This window comes from Giraffa tippelskirchi, chromosome 9 (assembly GCF_054371585.1).
Source record: "Giraffa tippelskirchi isolate mGirTip1 chromosome 9, T2T-mGirTip1v1.2.pri, whole genome shotgun sequence".
NCBI classification, from domain to species: Eukaryota; Metazoa; Chordata; class Mammalia; order Artiodactyla; family Giraffidae; genus Giraffa; species Giraffa tippelskirchi.
In genome coordinates, this window is record NC_137283.1 from 51599908 (window position 1) to 51620404 (window position 20497).

At 49.3% G+C, this 20497-nt stretch overlaps 1 protein-coding gene and 1 long non-coding RNA gene across 6 annotated transcripts in view; one reads left to right on the forward strand and one right to left on the reverse strand.

Moving 5' to 3' along the window:
* Positions 1 to 20497, forward strand: part of SLC6A20 (solute carrier family 6 member 20) — a 44849-nt gene that overhangs the window by 9899 nt on the left and 14453 nt on the right. For 3 of the 5 annotated variants that reach the window (XM_081526017.1, XM_081526021.1, XM_081526019.1), the window contains 6 exons: positions 2286 to 2426; positions 4055 to 4146; positions 7842 to 8069; positions 12457 to 12567; positions 13477 to 13718; positions 14884 to 15046. In XM_081526017.1, coding sequence (XP_081382143.1) covers positions 2286 to 2426; positions 4055 to 4146; positions 7842 to 8069; positions 12457 to 12567; positions 13477 to 13718; positions 14884 to 15046 — 977 coding nt within the window. The remainder of the gene's footprint in view (positions 1 to 2285; positions 2427 to 4054; positions 4147 to 7841; positions 8070 to 12456; positions 12568 to 13476; positions 13719 to 14883; positions 15047 to 20497) is intronic. The other 2 variants (XM_081526018.1, XM_081526020.1) reach the window with 2 other exon arrangements.
* LOC145520175 (uncharacterized) lies at positions 2345 to 8681 on the reverse strand. The gene is made up of 6 exons (XR_014064282.1): positions 7810 to 8681; positions 7001 to 7501; positions 6672 to 6725; positions 6308 to 6466; positions 3966 to 4161; positions 2345 to 3853 (listed from the first exon to the last, which is right to left on the reverse strand). It is a non-coding gene; the product is annotated as an uncharacterized LOC145520175 (long non-coding RNA).

Below are 20497 nucleotides of genomic sequence, written 5' to 3' on the forward strand. Positions count from 1 at the left end.
AGAGGGTCGTGTGGGGGTGTGCAGGGGCTCTGCGTGGCCTTCGTGCCAGCCATCTCCTTCTGGGATTTCTGTCCCAAGGAAACAAATGTGCGGACCAGGCTTTGTTTAAGATGGCAGAAGACTGGCAACAGCCTAAGGGTCCAGGGGCCGGTGAGGGATTGTGGGCACGTTCTCCTAGTGGAAGGTACACAGTGTGGTCCAGAGAGTGGGCGTGAGACCCTGTCGGGGGAGAAACATGGGCTATAGGACAGCACATGTGTACAGTTGAGGCTTTAAAAAAAAAAAAATCTATTTGGCTGTGTTGGGTCTTAGTTGCTGCACGTGGCATCTTGTGTTGCGGGACGCAGAATCTTTTCCCTGCAGCCTGCGGGCTTAGTCACCCCGTGGCATGTGGGATCTTAGTTCCCTGACTGGGGAGTGAACCCGAGGACCCTGCGTTGGAAGGCGGGTTCTTAACCACTGAACCACCAGGCCAGTCCCCAAGGGGGCATTTTTGTGACTATTAGATGTGTCTGTGAACATATGTATTGTGTTTACCGTAATACTTCGAGAGCCAGTTCCTTCTGTAAGCAGCCCTACCCCCTGCAGCTGTAGGGTCAGGGTCTTCTTTTAATCAGAAGTCCTGCCCTCCTCTCCCAGTGAACCCTTTCTCAGGCCCCCTGCCAAGGAGCCAGGGGTTGGGGGAGGGATGTCTGAGGGTGTGTGGAGGGGGAGGAGATGGGATCAACAGCAGGAACAGCAGGGCAGCTGGGCTAGGGGCCCCCCCGCCTCCAGCAGGCTGCCAGCCTCTTTCCACGTGTCTGGGGGTAGGGGGTCCTTTCTTTGCTCTGTTCACTCACCCTGCTCCCCACTGTCACCAAGGGTCCTTGTCTGCAGATGGCTCCTTGGGAACCAGTGGGTTTAAAATCTGTACTAGTCATAGTGGTGGTGGTGTGTAGCTGCTCAGTCATGTCCGACTCTTTGCGACCCCATGGACTGTAGCCCACCAGGCTCCTCTGTCCATGGGATTTCCCAGGCCAGAATACTGGAGTGGGTCGCCATTTCCTTCTCCAGGGGATCACCCCGACCCTGGGATAGAACCTGCATCTCCTGCATTGCAGACGATTCTTTACCACTGAGCCACTTGGTAACCTGTTATTAAAATGAAAATTTAGGCTGAGGGCCACTGTATAAAACAGACATACTTACAACAGAAGTGCTCTTTCAAGGGAGGCGGTGGCCTGGGTTCTGTCTATTGGGGAGCCCTTGTCTCCACACATACCTATCAAGCCTTGGCCTCATCTCTGAAGACATAGGCCCTGCGGAGTATCTGTGGCTCTCGACAATCCTGAGGCCACTGAAATTCTTCTGCCCCGGTGACCCCTCGTGGGCAGGAAGCAGGGCTGCTATTCTCCCATCCACCCCACACTCAGCTCGGGGCCTGGCCCAGAGGAAGTGTTCAGTGAAACACCTGTTTAGGGTAATACCCACTGTGGGGCACCACGCGGGCCCTGTGAAAAGCCCAAGGGTAGTACATGGAGGTGGGTGGCCATCTGGCTGGATCAAGGGACGATGTTCAGAACAGTTAACCGCTCAGCGGTCCGGGCTCTGACCAGCCATTAGCTGCTTTAGTAGAAATGGAATGGGGGTTTCTGGCAGAGGGGCGGGGGCAGCTGAGGCACTGGAGGCGCTCAAGGGTCTTGGGACAGTGGCAATTTACCACGCAGGATGGAAGTATTTAGAAATGTTAAGGACTGACGTGGCTGCATGTGATCCATGGATGGAATGGTGAGTCGAAAGGTAAAAGGATAGAAGGATGGGTGGACGGAAGGACAGAAGAGGGATAGGTAGGAGGATGGATTCCGAGGAAAAGAGAAAACACAGGAATGGATGGATGGGGCTTCCCTGGTGGTTCTTTGGTAAAAAGTCCAATGCAAGAGACACGGCTTCGATCCCGGGTCCAGGAATATCCCACATGCCACAGAGCAACTGAGCCCCTATGCCACGACTACTGAACCTGAGCTCTAGATCCCCGGGGAGCCACAGCTACGAAACCCGCTCACTGCAGCTGGAGAGTAGCCCCCACTCGCTGCAACCAGAGAAAGCCCGCATGCAGCAACAAAGACACAGCGCAGCCAAAAATAAATAGAATACATTTTAAAAATGTGTTTAAGAATGGATGGATGAACGGAAAGTTAGGAGAAGGAAGCGGCGAGTAGAATGAGGGCGGGAGGGAGGGAGGGTGTGTGGGTGGATCCCCAGGGGCGCCCCGGGTGACGGCCTGGCTTGTCTCTGGATGCCCGCAGGGAGCTTCCTGGTGCCCTACGTCATCATGCTGGTCGTGGAGGGCATGCCGCTGCTGTACCTGGAGCTGGCGGTGGGGCAGCGCATGCGTCAGGGCAGCATCGGGGCCTGGAGGACCGTCAGCCCCTACCTCAGTGGCGTTGGTAAGTGGGCACCCCTCAGTCCCCTCCGGAACAAGGAAGTAGGGCTTCCCTGGTGACTCCACTCTGAAGAATCTGCCTGCCAACTCGGGAGATGCGGGTTCCATCCCTGGGTTGAAAATATCCACTGGAGGAGAAAATGGCAACGCACTCCGGTATTCACACTCAGACACCACTGAGTGATTAACTCACACTACTTATGGCTTGCCAGTATTCCTGCCTGAAAAGTCCCATGGACAGAGGAGCCTGGCCGGCTACAGTCCAGAGGGTCTCAAAGAGTCAGACATGACTGAACCACTGAACGCACACACACAGGAACTGTCCAAGAAAAGAACTGTAACCCAGGGTCTGGGCCATTCCATCAACCACTGTGGGAACCATAAAATGGCTCCTGCTACTTACTGACGTCTCCCCTGACCAGTGAGCACCTGCTTCGGGCTAGGTGCTGGCCTGGGTGAGTGTGAGCTCACTAATCATCATCACACCAGAGGGCCTATGGGGTGCTGTTAATATCTCTAGGGCATGGAAGTAGGGGCCCAGTGAGTAGCAAGAGGGGCACTGCCTTCCCTCCCACCTCCTGAGTTACTTTGAGCCAGTGTCTGGGGCGACCTCGTGGGATCTTCGCCTGCCCAGCGCAGCCCTCGTGTGCCAGGCTCCCCTGGGAGCAGGACGAACTTTGGCCAGCAGTGGCCATGGTCTGTTCTGCTCACCACACACACACACACACACACACACACGCAGAAAGGGGAACAGGAAAACACAGGAAAGTTTCAGGAACAAGGTACATGTGAACTGGCACATAACTTTATCTCAGGTGCAGAAGAAGTGTGTCCAGAGGCCTCACACATCCAAGTGGAACTGCCCCCTCGTCTTGAATGGCTGTTAATTTTTAACACAGAGGTGTGTGGTTTTACAATTGGCCCGAGTTGTCAATCATAGAAGGCTTCTCCGAGGCAGCGTTTGCGGCCTAATAGGAAAAACACCAGATGTGGGTGCCAGCCGGGGATGCTGGTGAATATTTACCAGACAGCTCTGCGAGGCGGGGTAGGGGGAGGCCCGAGGAGAGGTCCCGGAGCAGGGGCCAGGCCCAGATGCGTGCAGTGGCTCTCCAGACCCCCACACTCTGCTCCGGGTCCCCCGGCACCCTGACTGGCTCCCCGCAGGCCTGGCCAGCTCAGGGGCAGCCCCCGTCCCCTCCACGCCTGACACTCCTCACAGCCTGCTCCCCACCACCATGGAGCAGGGTTTGGCACCAGTGACCCGGCGGTAGGTAGGCCGAGCAGGGAGCAGCTGTGACGTCTGGCATCCGTGACAAAGCGCTTCTCACACGAGGTGCAAATCCCAGCGTGGCCTCGGGCGAGTGCTGTGTGTTGGGTCCCCCTCTGTGAAGTGGGCCTGCGGTCGCTCTTCTCAGCACGGTCGTCAGGCCCCTAGAAGAGCACGAGAGCAGCGTCACCGGCTTCACGGCCGAGGAGACGGGGAGAGGGCGGCCGAGGGCGAGACGAGCCCTTAGAAAGTGCTCGTGGGTGCCAGGCCACAGACCTGGTTCTGCTGTGGCAGAGCGGGCCCTGCAGGCGTGTCCTGGGAGCTCCGGGCGCTCCTCAGGGCCCCTGCGCGTCCTGTCTCTGCAGGCGTGGCCAGCGTGGTGGTGTCCTTCTTCCTGTCCATGTACTACAACGTCATCAACGCCTGGGCCTTCTGGTACCTCTTCCACTCCTTCCAGGTGAGCGGACGTGGGCTGGAGCAGGAAAGAGGAGGGCAGCAGGGCATGGGGGGGAGGTGAGGGGGCACCGGCCTCAAGGGAGCCAAGCCAGGGGGCAGCCGGGCACCCCGGACCGAGCAGAGGGCTTCCGAGCCGGGGATCCGTGGACCCCTGCTGTTGTGTGCAATGTGTGTGTACATTTTTGGGGAGCAGGCCCACAGATTTCATCAGGCACTCTCTGAAGGATGTGACCCCCCAAAATATTAAGAACCACTGCCTGCTGGGCCAGGGGGAAGCCTGTGGGGACAGCTGACGGGGAAGGGCCCCCCCCGAGCTTGGCCTCCCTCCCCTTTCCGCTTCCTGCCTCTCATCGTGTGTCCTCCTGGGTTTCTGACCCTAGCTGGGTCCCGCCTCTGTGTAAAAGTTCTCCTAGAAGAACGACTGTCACCCTGTAACACAATAGCGGCTCTTCCCAGAGATGTACATTTGAAAAATGCATTTCTGACTACAGCCATAGTTGATGCTCATTGTAGAAAATGTGGAAGGGACTGGGACTTGTGGAGAAGAGAGGACCCTAATTCCACACCAAGAGGTGGTCTTCATGTCCAAAGCGTCCCCTCCACGGCCTGTGATCACATCTTTTCCTCAGAGTCTGCCCGTCCACTCCCAGGGCCCCTCCTTGCGCGGCCTCCTGCACCTCAGACGGGAAAACAAGGGGAGGAGAGAGGAGCCCACTGGGGGGATGTCTCACCCTTTGCCACTGAGCCAGGCCTTCACGAGCCAGTCCCTGTCTCCAAGGTCAGAAGCTACATGGGTCTGGTCGTGGACTCTGAACTGACCCTAGCTTGTGAGGCCAGGCTCTGGAGCATTTCAGTACACCCTTGAATATTTGGGGCCCCAAGGAATGCTTGGGTGAATGACCTCAATAGTCAGGAGCTGGCATCTATTCTCAGAAGATGCTATATCCACATCCAGCTGTAGCTTTCCACCCTGCCACACCCAGGTCACCCTGTTGGAGAAGGCCCTGACAGGACGGACTCTGCCCTGAGCTGAGCTGAGCCTCTCTTCCTCTCCCCGGCTCAGCCTAGAGCTCCATGAAGACTAATCACAACCTTGCCTCTCCTCCACCTTCTGGGCAGAAGCAAGGCAGCTCCTCTACTCTCCAGCCTAGTGACCCTTTCCTTCCTCTGTGCTGGGCTGTCATGTATGGTTGAGCAGGTTGTGCACTGCACAATGCCATTCCAACTAAGGGGTTGCCATACATGCCACAGGCATTGTATATAGGCATCCTTAAGGCCGTTTTCCGAAAGTGGAAGCATTGTGTGTTCTTGTAACAAATCAAGATGATTTGACCATTTTCCAAAGGCAAAAATAAAGTATATAAATAAGTAAGGAGGTACCTTTTTCTACCTCTCAGAAGTGTAAAACTCAGGGATTCCTGGAAATCACTTGACCATTCATTCCAGCCTTCAGGTCCATGTGCCTCTCCCTCACCCCTCTGCCATGAGGCCTCCTCCACAGCCCCATAGTAATGACAGTACCTGCAGCTGCAGACACTCACTCACACTTGCTCTGGGCCAGCTAGTGCCACCAGCACTTTAGAACTATTCCCTTGTGTAATCACGATCACACCCTGTGGTGCTGATGCACCAGGTTCCAGAGGGGACTTGTGAAGCTGGAAGGCTGGACGCAGCAGCCTGGCCATGGGGTCTGCACTCTGGTCCAACCAAGTCCGGCTTTCCAGCTTTTCCCTGTGGGAGCTCCGAGCTAATATGCATGTGAATGCAGGGATCTCAGCCTCCTCACCTAGTGATTCAGAGGGAAAGAGGCTGAGGGCTGAGAAGTGGTCAGTCTAAGTCCTTCCATACTTTAAAGCTTCTCCATGCTGGCTGCATGCTGGAATCAGCTGGGGGAGCTTTTAAAACTCTGAGACCCAGACCCCACCCAGACCAGTGATACCTGAGTCACTGCTGATGCAGCCTGGGCATCAGAGTTTTTAAAGCCTCCCTTCCTCTTGAGTGATTAAGTCATGTTCGTGTAGCCAAGGTTGGCTACCAGGCTGTGCTGAACAGCAACGAATGGATGCAGTCAGTCTCCCATAGGCCAGGCGGACCCAGGGGGGCTGTGGTCTGGGCTTCAGGTCCACAGGGACCCCCCCACCTGACGGGGGTGCACTAGACACCTTGGTTTACTCCACGCGGCCATTCTCTCCACGAGTCCCCCTCGCTCAGCAGTCCAGCCCAAGGGTCTGTGCAGGGTGCTGGTCCACGAGGGTGAAAGTAAAAGCTGCAAGGCCTCGGATGTGAGGCCAGGAGGTCACGCGGCTTCACTTCCGTGCCTCCTGTTGGTCAGAGCAAGACACAGGTCAGCCCAGGTCACAGGCAGGGGGAGAGGGTGCCGCCTCTCAAGGGGAGTTGCTGGTGGTCACCTTGGGAAGCATTTTTAGGTCAAAGCTAGAAACCATCTCTCAGGGTTTCTGCCAGGGGTCCCACAAGCACAGGGACTAAGCACTTTCCAGGTGACAGATGGGGGCTCCAGCTCCTTACCAGCAGAGTGGCCCTAGCCCATCAGGTAATGCTGTTGGGGCTCATTTCTGTTTCCTGTGAAATATAGAAGTTGAACCCATTGGGGTTAGACTGTTAGCCTTCTCAGCGGGGAGTTTTTGTCTAATGAAATCTGATCCACGTGGGGCTGGTTTTGGCAGAACAGAGGTGGGACTCTAACTCCCCTCCCTCCCCCACTCAGCTCAGCACTTCTCTTTAGCTCTTGGCCTTGGGTCACGTTCATCATACTGACACCATTTAGGCGCTCTTGTTTCTAAGTGAGAGAGAGCCCAGTTGGAACTAGCTGAAGCAGAAGCCCTTACTGGCTCTACCTGTGAAGTCCAGGAGTGGAACTGCTTCAGGTGTAACTTGACTCAGGCTCAACAGAAGTCATCAGTACCTGCTCGTCTCTGTCTTAGATACAGAAGAAGGCTGTGGTAGGGACGAACTGCAGCCCCCTCGAACTTCCAGACATAGTGACTGTTAGGAAATGCCCGTCTCCACCCAGGTAGTGAGGGCAGAACCCAAGCCTTATTCCTGCTGGGACTTCTGGAAATAAAGACCACCCAGAAGAGCGCAAGCAGAGGCTGTTTATCTGGAGCTTGTTACAACGAGGGAGTCCCATCACTTGCATTTGACAGCGACTCCAGGGCAGGCAGAGGATGGGGGAATTGTGTTGGGTGTGTGACTGGTTAGGGGAGGGTCTCTGGCTTTTTCCTCTTGGTCCTGAGTTGGAGGGAACACAAGTTCAGAAAGCTGCAGTCCATGACCAAGTCTTGACCACTCCCAGCTGATGACTGCAGGCGCTATGGTTTGGGTTCCTGGGCTGGAGGCTACAGATATTGTGGGTCAGAGTTCATTTGTCATAGACGGTCTGGCCATTGTCCCTTTGATTCGGTCTCTCCCACCCACCATAGAGCTGAGACGTTTTCAGCAGACACCCACAGGATTACTGGGAGTGTGGAGCCTCTGCCCGCCTGTCCCTCTGCCCAAGCCCCGCCTGTGCCCGGGGGAAAGAGCCTTTGGCTCCTGGGCTGCCTTCAGGAGCTCCTGCCCTTTGGGGACCAGGGACCTCTTCCAAGAGCCTCCCCTCAGGGTCACCCCGTGTCCTCCCACCCCGACCTTTGGCCTCCGCCCTCACCTGTGAGTGTAACGTTCCTTTTGACCCCACAGGACCCCCTGCCGTGGTCCGTGTGCCCGCTGAACGGCAACCGCACGGGCTACGTTGAGGAGTGCGAGAAGGCCTCCTCCACACAGTACTTCTGGTACCGGAAGACCCTCAACATCTCGCCGTCCATCCAGGAGAGCGGGGCGGTGCAGTGGGAGCCAGCGCTGTGCCTCATCCTGGCCTGGCTGGTGGTGTACCTGTGCATCCTGCGGGGCACCGAGTCCACCGGCAAGGTAGGACTTGGGGGGGTTAGAGCCCAGGCAGCGGCCAGGCCGCCTCCGCAGCCGAGGGGCTGACAGACGCCGCGCGGGGGAGGCGGGCGCGGACGGCGGTGCTGGCGCGAGTCTAGCCGCCGGAGACGGCCAGCGGTCCTGGAAGTCACACCCTCAATCTCGAAATGTGCACCTCCCCGGTTCCCGGAAAGATGAGCATGCCTGTCCCAGTCCCCCGCCCGTACCACCCAAGGGGTGCCAGGCAGCTCGATCTAGTTTCCCTTTCTGTGAAAACTTGTCATGTCGACATCGTCCCCACACACTGCACTCGGCCTTGGCCGCACAGCCGCACCGCAGGGAGAGCTCCTAGAACTCGGGTGTTCCGGTCAGACCCCCCGAGCTTCCGAGACGCTCCGCATGGGGTTCCCCGGAGCACTGGGACTTTAAAAGCTCCCCAGGTGACCCTGGTGAGCAGCTGAGTCGCAGAACCTTTGGTCCAAGTTGCTTTCCGTGACCTAGAGAGCTGTCGGGCCTGATTAGAAGCCTTTTCTCTTCGGTGTGTCCCTGAGTTTATGGTCCTGCCGGAGCGGGGATGTTTCTTTGATCCGCTCTGTGTGGAACCTTTTCCTGGAGGGTTTCCCTCACCTCCCGCCTCTCTCCAGCTGCGGCAGACGCTCTGGACACGCGTGTGCCCCCCTCACACTCAGTCACACCTCACAGTCCACCCATCGTGTTTCAGTTGTTGCAGTCTTCAGTCCTCCACAGGAGATCTCACTGTCCACTCACCTGAGGCTTTCAGAGGTCAAGTCCCGCCCAAGGGCACCAAGTGGAGAGCGCAGAGCCAGGCAGACCCCGCTTTGCCCCAGAAACTCCCCATCACTCTCGACTGAACACCTCCTGTTGGCCCACACTTTTCCCTTCTGAAGGTCGTAAGAGTCCGCCTGTCCCCTTCCTCCTGACCAGCCCGGCCGCCTTCTCCAGCCCCACCTTGCTTCTCTAGCACTGGTGTGTCTATTGACGGCTGTGCTGTCTTGGTTCTGGCGTGCAGCCTTCACTGTCGCATGTGGCGTCTTACGACGTGGTGTGCGCGCCTCTCGCCCGTGTGGCGTGTGGTCTCAGCAGTTGTGGTGTGCCGGCTTAGTTGCCCCGCAGCACGTGAGATCCTAGTTCTCCAACCAGGGATCAAACCCACGTCCCCTGCACCAGAAGGCAGATTCGTGACCACCGGACCACCAGGGTAGTCCCCCCACTGTGTGTTTCTTGAGGCATCAAGACCAGAACTACCCACAATATTTTAGGTGTCTGGTGAAACCCCAGTACCGTGTCTAGTGGGATATCTTCTTTTGGCTTCCAGGGCCCGGTGATGTCCAGCATCTTAGTCCCAATAACCCCCATCTCACCATCAAAAAGCTGAGATTCTACAGCAACTCACTCTGTCCCATCCCATCTTGAACTTTGGAGGATATTTTACGCTCAGAAAAAAGGTTTCACATTGGCCTCTGCCAAATTATCATGAACGTGATCCAGAAGATCCAAGGGCAGTATCTGCAAACATGGAGATTCAATGAGGCCATCCGTTTTCCAGATCACTGAGAAACTTGCTAAATGAAGACATGTCATGATGTGAAAACTTACTTATTCTTATTGTCTACGTCCTCGGCTTAAGCCATGCCCCTCTCCATGACAGAAGTGCCCCAACAGCTATTAATTTATGGTGTACAGCAAAGTGATTCAGTTATGGATATTCTTTTCATATTCTTTTCTATTATGGTTTATTACAGGATATTTAGTGCATCCTGTGCTAGACAATAGGATCTTATTGTTTATATATATTTTATAGTTTGCATCGGCTAATCCCAGACTCCCAGTCCAACCTTACCCCGCCCTCCTTTCTCCTTAGCAACCACAATCTGTGAGTCTATTTCTGTTTTGTAGACAGGTTCATTTGTGTCATATTTTAGATTCCATGTATAAGTGATATCATATGGTATTTGTCATTCTCTGACTTACTTCAGTTAGTATAACTTCTGGGTCCATCCGTGTTGCTGCAAATGGCATGATTTCATTCTCTTTATGGCTGAGTAATAGTCCATTGTTTACATGTATCACATCTTCTTTTTTCATCTATTGATGGACATTCAGGGTGTTCCCATGTCTTGTCTGTCGTAAATAGTGCTGCTGTGAACATGAGGATGCGTGTATCTCTTTTAATTTTAGTTTTGTCTGAATATATGCCCAGGAGTGGGACTGCTGGGTCATATGGCAACTCTTTTTAGTTTTCTGAGGCACCTCCATATTGTTTTCCCTAGTGGCTGTACCATCTTACATTCCCACCAACAGTGTAGGAGGGTTCCCTTTTCTCCACCCCCTCTCCAGCATTTGTTATTTGTAGACTTTTTAATGATGGCCTTTCTGACTGATGTGAGATGATGCCTCACTGTAGTTTTGACTTGTCTAATGACAAGTAGTGTTGAATGTCTTTTCATGTGCCTATTGTCCATCTGTATGTCTTTGGGAAAATATCTGCTTAGGGCTTCTACCCATCTTTGGATTGGGTTGTTTTTGGGTTTTTTGTTGTTGTAGTTGTTACTGAGTCATACGAGCTCCAACAGCTCTATTTATGGGGGTGAATTTTGTTAAAGCCTGTGTGCTGTATATTGGCCTTCTTTGTTGGACTCTGCTTTCTTCCTCTCCAAGGTTTGTTTTCAGATTATTCACAAATGGTTTTTCCAAGTAGTTTAGGCTGGATCACATATCCAGCGATCCTTCTAGCTTCCCTGATTGGGGAGAGGTGAGCCAGTCTGGTCTCTACTGAGTTTTCCAGGAAACTTGTTCACCTGAGCTGAAGGGTGGGGGCTACCAAGGACGGGCTCCCCGTGTCCTCTGAGTGTCCACTGGGCACAGACGATGGGCACCCTCCCCTGTTGTCTCTGGATCTCCTTCAGCTCACTGGCCAGATGCCCTGTCTTTCTACTTCCGCATTCCCATCATGAAACTGGTTTATCTTCGTGTAACCTCATGTGGATGTATTACTCATCTCAAGTTACAATAGCCTCAGTTAAGCAGTCATAGAAGACACACCCGATGTCTGCCTGCCCTCCCCAGGGTGACAGGGCAGAGTGCCACTTGGGCGTCCTTGGAAATTCATGGGATGATAGTGCCACACCTCAGTGGGAATGGAGAGCTGGGTGCAGCTGGACTGGAGTCAACCAGCTCTGTTTCTCACAGGGGGACCCAAACATGAAGGGAACTGCTTTTACTAAAAAAAAAAAAAAAAAAACCCAAAGAATAGAAACAAATGAACCCAAAACAATACCCCCCTCCCCCGCCAAAGAAAATAACCAGGCAAACAAAAAAATTTGCAAAGTGTTTGAAAAGGGGCTCTGGTGCACATACAAGTTGATCTGCAGAAAAACAAATTCCAGCCCTGTGTGGGCATCTGTGCACTTGAATGTCTCTATTCTAAGACTTTGTGAAAAAATTGCCCAGCGTTGAGAGGCTACTTCCAAAGCTACCATGAAAATCAAAGATAAAACATCAGTGAACCCATGACATATGTCAGGAGGGAAAGAACTGGTTGACAAAAAAATTCCACTGATAGGCACCTTTAAAGCCCATGGAAGGCCTCTCTCAGCTTCTGAGATGGCCCACACTCTGTATGTGGGGTGTGCTTCCCTGTGAATAAATCCACTTCTTACCTTAAAAAAAAGAAAAAGCCCGTGGAAGTGAGGCCTTTTCATAAAAACCATTGAACTTCTATTGTATTTTTCACAGGAATACCAAATAACACTGCTTTTCCTTTATACATTCATAGCCAAGCTTGTCTCAGGCCCCAGTCCTGGGAGTACCTGACGCTCCTCCAAGCCCCTGGGTTTTTTTTTTTTTTTTTTTTTCCTTTCAGAGATGATACAAATCCTGTGACTGCTTCTTGCTCGGCTTGGGCCACGAGGAAGCTCAGAGATCAGTCTGGCTCAGAAACTGGGTAGCACCTCACCTATTCTGTGAGCCGCCTTTTTCTTGGGGCTCATCTTCCTGGATTGCCCGCATTTTCTTTTTACATGGATATCTCATGATGTATTCCTGTGGGTGTCGAGTCCTTTTTGGAATAAGGTTGAGTTGAAGGGAGGCTGGAGGACAGAGGTTTCTAGGACCTGTTCCCTCTTCTCCACTGAACAAGAGATTTCCTGGGGGTCACATGTGTGGGCATCCATGTCCCACCACCCAGTTTCCCAAACTCAGAACCCGTGTCTGATCAAGAACCACAATACCTTCCCAGCTGTTGGTCGCCCAAACAGCCAAGATGGTGCCATGGCGTTCCGTGGGGATGGCGGGTCTGCCTTCCTTGGGCATAAGGGCCCTGTAATCCCCGCATCTCCGGGGAGCTGACTCTGCGCTCTGGTGCCCACAGGTGGTATACTTCACTGCGTTGCTGCCCTACTGTGTGCTCATCATCTACCTGGTCAGGGGCCTCACGCTCCATGGAGCCAGCAATGGCCTGGCATACATGTTCACTCCCAAGGTATGGGCTGGAGGGGAGGGGCCCCAAGGGTACCCCCATTCACCCCCCCACACACCTTCCAGGATAGGTGGAAGGGGGAGACCAAGGGAGAGTGAAGCAGTCGTGAACCCAGGGAAGTGGACGTGAGCCTGCCAGGCAGTGAGGGTCGTGGCTTCCATGTCCTTAGCCAGGGAGCCCCCATGCCGTGAATTCTGGGGCCTGAATCTGTGGTCCACCTTCATGCTCATCCTCACTGACCCCAACCTCTGCTGCTCCAGCCCCACATCTACCTTTGCCCCAGTCTCACCACAAACCCTCCCTCCAGCGTGCAGACCAAGTTATTCACCAGGAGCATCCCTGCAGTCAGCTCACCCTCCTGCTCGCACTTCTAGGCACCTGTTTCCGTATGGGGGTGAATCCACACACTTCAGGGCCCGCCGTGATCCTGTCCAAGGCACCCCATAGCTGAGCTCATCAAGAGGGCCACTGTTGCCTTTGGGACAGGACAGTCATTTAGCAAGTCTGGTCCCTGCAAACAGTATGACTGTAGCAGCATTGCCCCTAATATCAGTGCTGGGGTACAACTCAGCCTTGAGCACCAGCACGTCCATTTCTGGAGGCTTTTAATGCCTGGGTCATGGATCAGGGGCTCAATTCCTTTGAAAACTATTTTACCTGACACCATCTCCTCTGGGTAAGAGGCAGTGGGGGGTATGACACGAGGATGTGTTTTATCTGCTGGGAACCTGGCAGAGCCAGGAGGACTGGGTTCGAGCCTCAGGCCTGCCCTGGCTGGCTGTGTGCCACAGGCCAGCTCCTTCCCCTCTCTGGGCCCCCTCCCCCTGCTGGTCTGAGTGCCTGGGGTTCCCACCTGGGGTTCACCCACCGTGTCCCCACTGGCTCCCCCCCCCCCCAACCTCCTCCCCACAGATGGAGCAGTTGGCCAACCCCAAGGCCTGGATCAACGCAGCCACCCAGATCTTCTTCTCGCTCGGCCTGGGGTTTGGCAGCCTCATCGCCTTCGCCAGCTACAACGAGCCCTCCAACAACTGCCAGAAGCATGCCATCATCGTGTCCATCATCAACAGCTCCACCTCCATCTTTGCCAGCATCGTCACCTTCTCCATCTATGGCTTCAAGGCCACCTTCAACTACGAGAGCTGCTTGAACAAGTAAGCCTGAGTCACCTGGTGGGCCCCAGGCCTCAAGGGGGCAGTGAGCCTGCAGAGGCCTGAGCTGAAGGGCCTCTGAGAAGAGGCAGATCCCAGAAATCAAGGGGGTATTTTGATACCCCTTGGGGCAAAGGGCACTGTCCTTGCCGCCCTCAATCCAGGGTTCAAATCAGAACCACCAGCGTCTGCCTGAGGGGATGAGGGCAGGTTTGTATACACACTTAGCACCAATAGGGCATTCACTACATGAGAAACCAGCTGCTTCTGCCCCATCTCCCCTGCCTCAGAAGTAACCAGGAGCTCCCCAGCTGAGCCATGGAGCTTGCAGAATCGTTCTGGTATCCCCTTACCCAAAACATAAGAAACATCATCCAGAAGCTATGCTGTCCAGTACAGCAATCACTAGCCACAAGGGGCTATTTACAAATTTAAATGTAAATTGATTTAATATTAGCTAAAATTTTGTTTTGTTGTTGTTCAGTGTCTGACTTCGCCACCCCATGAACTGCAGCACACTAGGCTTACCTGTCCTTCACTGTCTCCCAGAGTTTGTTCAAACTCATGTCCATTGAGTCGGTGATGCCATCCAACCATCTCATCCTGTCACCCCCTTCTCCTCCTGCCTTCAATCTTGCCCAGTGTCAGGGTCTTTTCCACTGAGTCAGCTCTTCGCATCAGGTGGCCAGAGTATTGGAGCTTCAGCATCAGTCCTTCCAATGAATATTCAGGGTCAATGTCCTTTTAGGATTGACTGGTTTAATCTTTTGCTGTCCAAGGCACTCTCAAGAACCTTCTCCAGCACCACAGTTCAAAAGCATCCATTCTTGATTTAAGATTGGTTTCCATCTCAGTGTAAGGTAGTTGAAATCAGCCTCTCAGTGGCACTAGCCTCATTCGAGTACTGTGGGTACAAGATCGGACAGCACTGATGTAGAACTTGCCCATCATCACTGGAGGTTCTCTCAGACAACGTTGATCTAGAGGTTAAAACAGCCCACCCAGCTCTGTGGGTTTGGTTCCTTTGGTCATCGCTGTTTCTATCTGAGGCTCCTTCAAAGTCATTTATAACCACCCTGTCCTTTAAAAGCTCACCAGTCAACACGTTCCCTAGGTGGGAGAGGGTTTGGCGACAGCGACCTTTGTAATCAGCTGCCCTGCTCTGCAGGGTGATTCTGCTGCTGACCAATTCTTTCGACCTTGAAGATGGCTTTTTGACAGCCAACAACCTGGAGCAAGTGAAAGATTACCTGGCGTCTGCCTACCCCAGCAAGTACAGCGAGGTGTTCCCACAGATTAAAAACTGCAGCTTGGAATCGGAGCTGGAGACGGTAAGCTGCTGGCAAAATCTAGACTTGCTTCACCCACACACTTCACAGGGGCCTTTGACTCTGCCCATGAGAAAGGGCAACTGGAGGGGTACACACACCCCGTGAAAATCAGGGAGAACTCTGAGTTTTCCTCCCTGCGCCTCTTAGAGGACGAGCGCCCTGCCCACCACTCAGCTGGCTGCTGCACGGGGGTCCCGGTCACTACACAGTTCCTTTGGGACCCCTGTGTCCTTTGTTTCTTTAACTTGGCTCTTTTTAAAATTTAAAAATAGAGGAAAGGATGAAGAGTAATTAAACAAACACCCACCTGTCCACCTCTCAGAATGAAAAATTTAAACATTTTGTCAATTTTGGGCTCAGATTTTCTTTTTTTAGTAAAAGGAAAGAACATTTTAGGGACAAAGGTAGAATTCTCTTTGTTACTCTCCCGAAAAATCTATCCTACTCCCAGAGCCCATTTTGACGACTTTATTACCCATATATATCATGGGAATGTTGTCATTTTTCTTGGCAGTTTTTAAGTGGAAATAAGTGATCCTGAGAGAGATCTTTCTCATTCAGCATTTTATTTGAGATTGCTCTATGGGGATACACACGGACTTCCATTCATTCACTGTAAGAGTGACATTTTGTTCTATCATAAATATCCCACATTTGATTGACCTTGAGCCAGCGGCACTGAAAGCCTGGAATCCCCAACTGGACCCCCAGAGAATTCTCTATGAACTTCCTTACTGATAAATATTTGGGTTTTTCAAAAAAATTCTGCTACAAAAATCACTCTTTATATACATTTTACAGAATTAAATTGCTATGCTGGGGCCTCTATTTTTAAAATGTAAAAAAAGAAATTGAACTTTGCTTGATTTAAAATCAGTTATTTTCTTCTAAACATTCACAGTGATTCAGTTACACATAAATTTTTTTTCATATTCTTTTGTATAAGGGTTATTATAGATTATTGAATAGTTTCTTGTGCTATAAATATTACCTTATCCAATATATCAATAGATGTGTGTGTGTATATATAAAAGTTTTCATCTCCAGGTTCTAACTCCCAATTCAACCTTCCTCAGCCCCCCCCCAGGGAATCACAGGAATATTCTCAATGTTTGTGGCTTTCTTCTTTCATAGAAAAGTTCCTTTTAGTCATATTATTTGTAAATTATTATTAATATAATTTTATAATGAATAGAGTTGATTTATGCTATTGTGTTTGTTTTGGGTATCCATCAACTTCAAACAGTTATACATAAAAGTGTATCTATTATTTTTCAGATTCTTTTCCCATATAGGTTATTAAAGACCAGAGTACAATTTCCTGTGTTATAGAGTAGGTATATGATACCTCTTTTATATATATATTAGTGTGTATGTACTAATTCCAACTTCAAAATTTATACTCCCTGACCTGACTTTTCCCCTGTGGTAACCATAAGTTTCTTTTCTAAATCTATGAGTCTGTTGCTATTTTGTAAACAACTACATTGGTATCCATTTTATTTATTTATTTATTTTTTAAAAAATTTATTCATTTTAATTGGAGGCTAATTACTTTACAGTATTGTAGTGGTTTTGCCACACATTGACATGAATCAGCCACAGGTGTACATGTGCTCCCTGTCCTGAACCCCCCTCCCACTTCCCTCCTCATCCCATCGCTCTGGGTCATCCCAGTGCACCAGCCCCGAGCACCCTGTCTCATGCATCGAACCTGGACTGGCGATCCATTTCACATATGATAATATACATGTCTCAATGCCATTCTCCCAAATCATCCAACCCTCGCCCTCTCCCACAGAGTCCAAAAGACTGTTCTATACATCTGTGTCTCTTTTGCTGTCTTGCATATAGGGTTATTGTTACTATCTTTCTAAATTCCATATATATGCATTAGTATACTGTATTGATGTTTTTCTTTCTGGCTTACTTCACTCTGTATAATGGGCTCCAGTTTTATCCACCTCATTAGAACTGATTCAAATGTATTCTTTTTAATGACTGAGTAATATTCCATTGTGTATATGTACCACAGCTTTCTTGTCCATTCGTCTATTGATAGGACATCTAGGTTGCTTCCATGTCCTGGCTATTGTAAACAGTGCTGCGATGAACATTGGGGTACACGTGTCTCTTTCAGTTCTGGTTTCCTCAGTGTGTATGCCCAGCAGTGAGATTGCTGGGTCATATGGCAGTTCTATTTCCAGTTTTTTAAGGAATCTCCACACTGTTCTCCATAGTGGCTGTACTAGGTTGCATTCCCACCAACAGTGTAAGAGGGTTCCCCTTTCTCCACACCCTCTCCAGCATTTATTGCTTGTAGACTTTTGGATAGCAGCCATTCTGACTGGCGTGAAATGGTACCTCATTGTGGTTTTGACTTGCATTTCTCTAATAATGAGTGATGTTGAGCATCTTTTCATGTGTTTGTTAGCCATCTGTATGTCTTCTTTGGAGAAATGTTTAGTTCTTTGGCCCATTTTTTGATTGGGTTGTTTATTTTTCTGGAATTGAGCTGCACGAGTTGCTTATATATTTTTGAGATTAATTCTTTGTCCGTTGCTTCATTTGCTATTATTTTCTCCCATTCTGAAGGCTGTCTTTTCACCTTGCTTATAGTTTCCTTTGTTGTGCAAAAGCTTTTAAGTTTAATTAGGTCCCATTTGTTTATCTTTGCTTTTATATCCAATATCCTGGGAGGTGGGTCATAGAGGATCCTGCTGTAGTGCTGTGGTTTATGTCGGAGAGTGTTTTGCCTATGTTTTCCTCTAGGATTTTTATAGTTTCTGGTCTTACGTTTAGATCTTTATTACATTTTGAGTTTATTTTTGTGTATGGTGTTAGAAAGTGTTCTAGTTTCATTCTTTTACAAGTGGTTGACCCGTTTTCCCAGCACCACTTGTTAGAGATTGTCTTTTCTCCATTGTATATTCTTGCCTCCTTTGTCGAAGATAAGGTGTCCATAGGTGCGTGGGTTTATCTCTGGGCTTTCTATTTTGTTCCATTGATCTATATTTCTGTCTTTGTGCCAGTACCATACTGTCTTAATGACTGTGGCTTTGTAATAGAGCCTGAAGTCAGGAAGGTTGATTCCTCCAGGTCCATTCTTCTTCCTCAAGATTGCTTTGGCTATTCGAGGTTTTTTACATTTCCACCCAAATTGTGAAATGATTTGTTCTAGTTCTGTGAAAAATACTCTTGGTAGCTTGATAGGGATTGCATTGAATCTATAGATTGCTTTGGGTAGTATACTCATTTTCACTATATTGATTCTTCCAATCCATGAACACGGTATATTTCTCCATCTATTTGTGTCCTCTTTGATTTCTTTTATCAGTGTTTTATAGTTTTCTATATATATAGGTCTTTTGTTTGGTTAGGTAGGTATATTCCTAAGTATTTTGTTCTTTTCTTTGCAATGGTGAATTGTATTGTTTCCTTAATTTCTCTTTCTGTTTTCTCACTGTTAGTGGATAGGAATGCAAGGGATTTCTGTGTGTTAATTTTATATCCTGCAACTTTACTATATTCATTGATCAACTCTAGTAATTTTCTGGTGGAGTCTTTAGGGTTTTCTATGTAGAGGATCATGTCATCTGCATACAGTGAGTTTTACTTCTTCTTTTCCTATCTGGATTCCTTTTATTTCTTTTTCTGCTCTGATTGCTGTGGCCAAAACTTCCAAAACTATGTTGAATAGTAGTGGTGAGAGTGGGCACCCTTGCCTTGTTCCTGACTTTAGGGGAAATGCTTTCAATTTTTCACCATTGAGGATAATGTTTGCTATGGGTTTGTCATATATAGCTTTTATTATGTTGAGGTATGTTCCTTCTATGCCTGCTTTCTGGAGGGTTTTTATCATAAATGGATGTTGAATTTTGTCAAAGGCTTTCTCTGCATCTATTGAGATAATCATATGGTTTTTATCTTTCAATTTGTTAATGTGGTGTATTACATTGATTGATTTGCAGATATTAAAGAAACCTTGCATTCCTGGGATAAAGCCCACTTGGTCATGATGTATGATCTTTTTAATATGTTGTTGGATTCTGTTTGCTAGAATTTTGTTAAGGATTTTTGCATCTATGTTCATCAGTTATATTGGCCTGTAGTTTTCTTTTTTTGTGGCATCTTTGTCTGGTTTTGGTATTAGGGTGATGGTGGCCTCATAGAATGCGTTTGGAAGTTTACCTTCTTCTGCAATTTTCTGGAAGAGTTTGAGTAAGATAGGTGTTAGCTCTTCTCTAAATTTTTGGTAGAATTCAGCTGTGAAGCCATCTGGTCCTGGGCTTTTGTTTGCTGGAAGATTTCTGATTACAGTTTCGATTTCCGTGCTTGTGATGGGTCTGTTAAGATCTTCTATTTCTTCCTGGTTCAGTTTTGGAAGTTATACTTTTCTAAGAATTTGTCCATTTCTTCCAAGTTGTCCATTTTATTGGCATATAGCTGTTGGTAGTAGTCTCTTATGATCCTTTGTATTTCTGAGTTGTCAGTTGTGATGTCTCCATTTTCATTTCTAATTTTGTTGATTTGATTCTTCTCCCTTTGTTTCTTGATGAGTCTGTCTAATGGTTTGTCAATTTTATTTATCTTCTAAAAGAACCAGCTTTTAGCTTTGTTGATTTTTGCTGTGGTCTCTTTTGTTTCTTTTGCGTTTATTTCTGCCCTAATTTTTAAGATGTCTTTCCTTCTACTAACCCTGGGGTTCTTCATTTCTTCCTTTTCTAGTTGCTTTAGGTGTAGAGTTAGGTTATTTGACTTTTTTCTTGTTTCTTGAGGTACCCCTGTATTGCTATGAACCTTCCCCTTAGCACTGCTTTTACAGTGTCCAATAGGTTTGGGGTTGTTGTGTTTTCATTTTCATTCGTTTCTATGCATATTTTGATTTCTTTTTTGATTTCTTCTGTGATTTGTTGGTTATTCAGCAGTGTGTTGTTCAGCCTCCATATGTTGGAATTTTTAATAGTTTTTCTCCTGTAATTGACATCTAATCTTACTGCATTGTGGTCAGAAAAGATGCTTGGAATGATTTCAGTTTTTTTGCATTTACCAAGGCTAGATTTATGGCCCAGGATGTGATCTATCCTGGAGAAGATTCCATGTGCACTTGAGAAAAAGGTGAAATTCATTGTTCTGAGGTGAAATGTCCTATAGATATCAATTAGGACTAACTGGTCTATTGTATAATTTAAAGTTTGTGTTTCCTTGTTAGTTTTCTGTTTAGTTGATTATCCATAGGTGTGAGTGGGGTATTAAAGTCTCCCACTATTATTGTGTTATTGTTAATTTCCCCTTTCATACTTGTTATCATTTGCCTTACATATTGCGGTGCTCCTATGTTGGGTGCATATATATTTATAATTGTTATATCTTCTTGGATTGTTCCTTTGATCATTATGTAGTATCCTTGTCTCTTTTCACAGCCTTTATTTTAAAGTCTATTTTACCTGA